Raw genomic sequence first — 7,681 nt, forward strand, 5'->3', positions numbered from 1 at the left:
GATCTAAGAAGGGGAAAATGAGCGGGAGTGAAGTGCCACAGTGGGGTAATGGCCTTCCTTTCTTAAAAGCACGGAGGCACGGGTTCAACTCCCAGCCGTGGCACAAATTTTAATTAACTTCTTCAGCTTCCATCATTACTGAGCTTACTGATGCTGTTAACAAACTGTTGCAGGTTACATATCGACGGAGGAGTTCTCGGACGCGTGTTCACTGCTGAGCGAACACCTGCAGAACCCCATTTCGTCCGAGCAGCTGCTCGACATCTGCCGCTCCATGGACATCAACAAGGACGGCCTGGTCGACCTGAACGAGTTCCTCGAGACCTTCCGGCTGGTGGACATGGACCGCGACGAGGGCGACGACGACGAGTACGAGTCTCCAGAGGAGAGCACCCCGCGTGCCGAGTGAACATAGAACACAGCGACACCACTGGCGGCATCCAGCCGCGGCGGTCTCTGATCAGGTGTAAGAACGCGTCAAGGGGACAGTGCGACCGTGGTATCTCGCAACGGCGTCGGACATCTGTGCCGAACGATGTTGCTATAAACCCCAGCAAAGTGTTGCAGAAGCTGATCTCAAGAAGATTCAGAAGTTTCAGTGTTGCGCGATCTCACAATTCATGTTTCGTCCATCACGTTCCAAGATGCAGGATGAACATCGGTACATGAATTTCCTCAGCATCAAATAAGGAAGTGATATCATACAGATACTACCCTTCACAATACTTGCTCCGTATCGTATCATATGGGTAGTAACCTACACAATGCTTGTTCCATTTAAACTGAAAGCACAATTTTAAGCAAACGTAGTAGAACTTCCTTATAAATGCATTGTGCTGCAGTATTTCAAGTTAAGCGAACGGTACAGAACAGTGAAAAGATAAGTAAAAATCCATTATACATCGCGAAGTTTAACTGGAATGGTACATGTCTCTGATGGTGAACTTATCGAGTTTCTAAATGCAGAGCGTCGTGTCGACGTACATAGATGTATACAATTTTATTTTATCGCAACTCCCTTCAAACGAATCCCAGCTTATTATTTTGAAGAACAGGACTGCAGAATGGACAGTGAAAACCTTAATAGATGTAGTGAATCTATCCGAATAACCAGTTGTTCTTCGTTCAGTTTGCTCAGTGTGTTAATTCTTTTTTTAAGCACCTGTCAGTGTGCGAAACTGATAAAATTTCGCGAGTGGTGAATATAAGTATTCAATACTCCCAACGCACTTTTCCAAGCTTTGTCTACCAAATAACCAAATAATGAAGGCGGAGAAGCATTACCGATGTGATAAGCGTATATGGCCTCAGAAATCACGTATGTTGTATACTGTGTACTCTCGTTTGAATTCCTTCTTTGAAGAAGGAAGCGTGTTTGGAGATTAGTGGGAAAAAATCGTCCCACAGATGAAGACAGTTTTATTTACGACAGAGAAAGTAATGTGTCTGTATTACAGTAAGAACAGCGAGTTACTCTTTCGAAATCTATGCGAGACATACAACAGGTTTTTCAAGTTTCCGTCAATTCCTTGCTGTAACATTCAAGAGCACCCAGAAACGAAACTTTCCTAAACGTGTGACTAAAATTTCACCACTAATGTTCATAAACAACAGTGAAGGTGGTCACTACTTTTTCGTTCCTTCCGCAGTACAATGTAAAACTGTCACATATTATATATCCTGGGTGTGTGTTTGGTGATAAAGCACTACGTTAACCAGTTCGAATTTCCAGTAGCAGGATAATATCTAGTCTAAGAAAAATGCCCAAAAAGCTGGCTGTTTTGTACAATCCCTACATGATATACATGTCTGTGTAGTGTACGAGGAACACACTATAATAGTGTTATAAAAGACTATGTGTAACAGGTTTTGTTAAATGAAAAGTATTTGTCACTACCGAGGCCAGACTGGATACCTCGTTCTATTCAGGATTGTAACATCATCCCACAAAGCCCCTGCCATTATGGCGTGGTTGGTATGCTAAGAAGAAATAATTTACTGTTATGGGTATTCTATGAACTTTTCAGGAGTTAATTATTTTTCATTTTTTCTTACTCTCTCCTATTAGGGTTCTAGACGTTCTACAGTAGAGTAATTATCCTGTGTGTGGTGGAAAATCGGAAACCAGAGTTTACTTGGGATATTGTAACGAGAAGATCAGTAAAGAAGGACTTTTCTAAAATATTTTTAAAGGAGACGATGTAGCATTCTGATATGAATGTGTTATATATTTAACTATAAAGACAATGAAACCTTGGCATCCTCCTATGTTCAAACGGTGCTACTTATTTACTGGGAATTATGCTATCCAGCTTCTTCCCCACAGAGTAACGTAGATACATACACACTCACAAGGAAACAAGTTAAGCATCCACAAGTAATTATGGAAACATCAATGTAGACGATGTAATACCATTTTTGTAGAGCTGCAAATTACATTAAACGATCAGCGGAGTTGCCAACACGAGTATACAGTTAGTTCCACGTCGCTAGGATGTGGAATTCTGTCGGCCTCGGCGCCATACATCGAGAATTTTCAGATAAACTCATAAAATCTTTGTATGAGTGTAGTAGCAAGCGGTTCTCAATATTCTGCTTATCACCATTTGATTCGAGTATAGAGGCAAGCTCAAACCAAATGTGGTCGAAAGCAGATGCTCTTTTCAGTAGCGTGAGTGTTTTAGCATTGAGCAAACAGCAGACATACGTGTGTGTTGAGTGTGCAGAGAGCTGTATTACGAAAATACTGTGCCAGAACTTTGTCTCACAACTGTTGATACATGGGGCAACAGGACTTTCTTCGTGGTGCTGGTGGTGTCTTGCAGTCGTATCGCATAGTATTCCCTGTCATTCTGTCAAAACAGTGCCTATGTAATACTTCCAAAAATTGAGACATTACTGCCCTCCCTCTTTTTTCATGCTATGCCCTATCACTCCCTCAACTGTGCCAAAAAATTCGCACATACTGCTTCCTTCGTCGTTGAACTAAGTCATTATCGAAAATTATGAGACAGAACGTTGCGTTGTAGTGATTCTGAATGATGTTAATACTCCCCTCTATCTCAGAAACGACAATTATTGAGTGATATAAAGTATGGTGATTTCACCAACATGTAGTCGCATGTAACAGTATATATATCTCCGCCTTCTCATCTTCAAATTCCGCATGAAATCAATGTGACGACAGAACGAGGAAATTCTTGAATTTTTACGAACCGACGGATCAAGATTCACTCATTCTAAGCATGATTCTCTTTATGCAGACTCAACGTGATTATTCCACTATGTAACATCTTGCAACATCTCATATATGCTTTAGAAGTGGAGGGTTCTTCGTGTACCACCGTCCTTTACCAGCTGTTTCTGTTCGTATCTTGTGATTGAAGCGCAAATACATTCAGATGCAAATTCTTAATACCACAGATACATACTGCATGCAGTCATGTCCTAACCCATTCCGCTATGCTTGGAAATGACAGTATGTGACGACTGCGGTCGCAATAAATGTTTTTAACAGCCATATGTGGAATAACTACATTCAGTCACTACTTATACGGTTGGGCCCAGTTCTTAACAACACATCGTAGATATCTAATTATACGGAATGACTACATTAAGTAAGTATATTAAGCTTGTGGACTCAGTCCTCTTCAAAATACCGCAGATACGATATGGTACTGAAGATGATTACTGATTAGTGACATATGTGGACCATTTCTGTTTGGTGCTCAACTTCTTCGCCTGTGAGAGGGTGTGTTTATAAGAGACGCTAATAAGAGGTTTGTTAAAAGTTACACCATTACGATTTTAAGAATAAAAAGTTCAATTATGCCTACAATAAGTTTAAAAGTATATGAACGATTTTTCGTATTGGTGCAGAAGAGTATGTTACAAGACCATTAAAGTTTCCAAGGACTTTGCTCTTTTACAGAATGCACCTCGCTAGTCAGCACTTCTTTTCTCATTGCCTTCTGATCAGAACTAAATTGTTAGTAGAATAGAAATGACTGTAACAACATAATTAGCGAAAATTTAAATTTACCGTTACTGTAAACGTAAGTGGCAACATGTTTTTAAACATTTATCTCTAGAATGTTTTACAAAAAAATGCAAATAGAGAAAGATGCGCTGTCTGATTCTGATAACTTGGTTACATGTGCAGAACCTTGTTACTGGATTACTCGTGAGACCAAAAGTCAACATTTCCATTGAAATCCTTTTATATCATATTTAGGTCTAGGTAATTTTGGCTGCGTATTATATTTGTGTGTTATTTATGACTCCAAATGTGACTAGGTGGTCTACGAAACAATGTCTCAAAAGAAAGTCGAAAAAGTACATGTCGGGCGTGTATGTTGAACAGCGGCAGTTTCTTACAATAATGAGGACAATGCGGGTATAAATTATTTATGAATGTATTCCTATACACCTATAGCATATACAGATACATATATATAATATTATGTGGTAGCAAATCTATAACAAGTGTTATTAAATGTGTCTTTTGAGATCATTTTTGAATCCAAGCTGCATGCCCTGCCACAAGTTCTTTCAGTAAGTAAATGTCTGAGCCTTTCCTTGCGTCGATAATGAATGCATGTCATTTTTGAAACACCTTAGAACTGTTCGACTTACGTGTGTTCTTTTCGTATTTAATTAATGATGTGATTAAGTTTTGTGAATCCTCATCTATTACTTCTCTTGCGTCATAGAAGAATTATTATTTATTTAGGAAAAAATTCGACATGAATTGAGTTCTCAACCACTGCTCCTTGACACTTCAACGCTGGAACAACTGTCCCACGCTTCAGCTCTGTCACATAACATGTCAGTGACGGACGCCCAACGGGAGACTGGGCATGGTGAGATAAAGTACGTATTTGTCATCCTTCTTTTCGATCCAAACTTTGGACCGGTGGTGACTAAGTAATATGTAAATATCTCTGTCTTTTTTGTGTTTAGACTCATAAGACTCATAAAAATTACTGCATTTCACATTATCTTGATCATCATCATCATCTTCATGCAATAAAGGCCAAGCTTTGTTGACGTAGCCAACATTAGCCTATCTGTCTCTAGTCATTTTTGTCATTTGGTTGTAGTTGCTGAAGTCTCTCCTCATGTTAGCATTTTGTATTATGGATGATCTGGACCTGTATTTTTCCTAGACTTTTTCCTTCTAAGATGTTTTTATGAACTTGTAACGTCGAATTAGGCGACCGATACTTTTAGTTTTTCTTCTCTCTATTATAAATATCAACGTGTTTTTTTTAATTTCCTTTACTAGTCGTTCATTGGATTTTCTTTCACTCCATGATGTTTCTGTGGCTGATACTCTAATTTACATCCAAATTGCTTGCAATGTTTTTTTTTTAATTTCTTGTTTCCCCTGAGTTCACCCTTCACAACTGCAGCACACTGCAAATTAATCATATTTGTTTCTACATTGAGGTGAATGTTTGTTAATAAATTATTCTCATTTTAATGGCTTGTTTGGTCTCTACAGTTCTTATTTCAATATCCACTTTACTTCTCTTGTCATTCATCACTTTACAAGTAGCAAAATTAATTTGCACTAGTATAATATTTCTTACATTGATTCTTGATGTTTGCACCTTATTTGTCTCCTCAGTTTATCTGTCACCAGTATTGTAGTGTGGGTTGTGTTCCTTTTCAGTGTGTGGTTCTGCAAGGCATCAGATAAAATTTTATATATATACTCCTTTTCAGAACCTGCTTAGATTACTATAGCATCAGCAAATCGAATACTATGTTTCTGTTTATCATTAGTTTTAATTCCTTTGGATCCACTTTTGATTGACTGTGTTACACTTTGGTGTGAATTAATTAAATATCAATGGAAAGAGACGTTAGCTTTGTTGGACGCTTCTTATGTTAGCCTCTTTCTTAATGCTAGTGATATTTATTTCTGTACTCAGTCCTTTATCTCTTCTGTCTACTCCAATTTCATACACTTTTCTAAACATACTCCTCCCGTGCACTCCATTAGAACTTTTCTCTATGTCAATGATTGTTTACCTGTTCACCTGAATTGTTGTTTTTTAAAATAATTTGTGGTACCATTATAGTTTTCCTGGTTTCATGTCCTTTCCTAAATTTAGATTGGTACTCAACTAAACAGAATGTTAACTTAGCTTTAAATTTTTTAACAACACTGAGTGGACTTCTTGATGTACATAGTCTACTAACGCCAAATTTCCATAATCTAACCTATCACTGGCATTTTCGTTTTGAGTTATGGTAATATTAGGCTTTTCTTAATTCCATTAGTAGTATTCCATCACCATAATGGACACACATCAATTTGTAGATTATTAGTTTTGGCTTATGTCAGAGATTCTTTCATAATTCAACAGTAATGTTACCTCTTCTAGTCAATCTCTTGTTGGTAGGTTTTTCAGCATTGTAGAATTCTGACCTTGTAACTGGAGATCCTATGAGTAAATTTTCTACTTTTTCCATTGTGTGTAAGTAATCTGAATCATCTCAGGCAACTTCGCACACATACAGTTCTTAAATGTATTTTTTTTCATATGTCTCAGATTTGTATCACTTTCAAACATAGTGCTACATTTTAATCCCTAACTATTTTGCTACAAGATCCACATTTAAATTTTAGTACTATTTTTTAATTTATTTGTCTCTGTTTCCTTTCACTAGGTCTTCTTCTACCTCCCTACAACTCTCTACTTACACAATTATCATTTATCTTATTCTATTCGACCCATGGCTGTTATTTGGTTTTTTACATGTCTATATTGGTAAAAATTTCTTTTTCTCAATATATTTCGGCCCCTTATTAGATGCAGTACTTCTGATGGCATCCATAGTGTTCACATGATATACATACAGTACAAGGAACATCCAGATATGATCAACAACAAAGAAGGTTTTTTATATTTTGTATGGCAGGTGGTTGAGTCACTGTTTTTTCTGCATTATTATTAGTAGTTAATTTTACTTTACCTATATGACTTCATTGTAAGATCTATTGTAACTATAATTTTGGCATTTCTTTTTGTTATCGGTCGAGTATCCAGATACAGAGATATGATGGGAGCTCATAATTTAAAGAAAATGAAAAAATAAAAACCAGTTGCAAACTTCAATTGGCCAGGTTACATTTTGTAACTGTACACTGATGTAGTGAATAACTTAAAATGTTTTCTTTCATCTTGTAGTAAGGGATCATCATCATTGGTTTGCGATATAATGTAGTGATGATACAGTCTCGTTGGTCCGTCATATGACAGCTCACAGCATTAAAGCACTGCAACAGATTAAAAAAACCACTCTCTGTATGTGATAACAAAATCTATAATTACAATTCTACGATATGTTTATGAAATTCAGCATGGCATCAGCAAGAGGATAAATTTGTTTCTGAAGTTATATACACCTAGTTATCAGAAATGTATTAAACCTGAGTTGGTGAAATGTGATGTTATATATTATAAACAGATTTATTACTGTGTGTTGTGATAACAATTTGTCATTCATCCATACCCCTTAAATGCTTTGGGCTTATCATGTAACCTTGTTCATTATCAACTCATAGACATTTTACGGTCTTTTGTAGTATTTTGTACTTTGTTTTGGGACCACTGAAGCAGTATGTAGTGTCATATTGATCACCAGTATGGGAAAACGTTTCCCAGAA

At 37.1% G+C, this 7,681-nt stretch overlaps 1 protein-coding gene across 1 annotated transcript in view; it reads left to right on the top strand.

Annotated features, from left to right (window-relative positions):
- The window catches only part of LOC126175053 (serine/threonine-protein phosphatase rdgC), a 1,927,531-nt gene extending 1,920,121 nt beyond the window's left edge, over positions 1-7,410 (top strand). Inside the window, exon 16 of the mRNA XM_049921565.1 lies at positions 174-7,410. Within this exon, the coding sequence (XP_049777522.1) occupies positions 174-409 (236 nt within the window). The 3' untranslated portion in view covers positions 410-7,410. The remainder of the gene's footprint in view (positions 1-173) is intronic.
- The last annotated feature ends 271 nt before the right edge of the window (positions 7,411-7,681 follow it).

This window comes from Schistocerca cancellata, chromosome 3 (assembly GCF_023864275.1).
Source record: "Schistocerca cancellata isolate TAMUIC-IGC-003103 chromosome 3, iqSchCanc2.1, whole genome shotgun sequence".
In the NCBI taxonomy this organism is placed as follows: domain Eukaryota; kingdom Metazoa; phylum Arthropoda; class Insecta; order Orthoptera; family Acrididae; genus Schistocerca; species Schistocerca cancellata.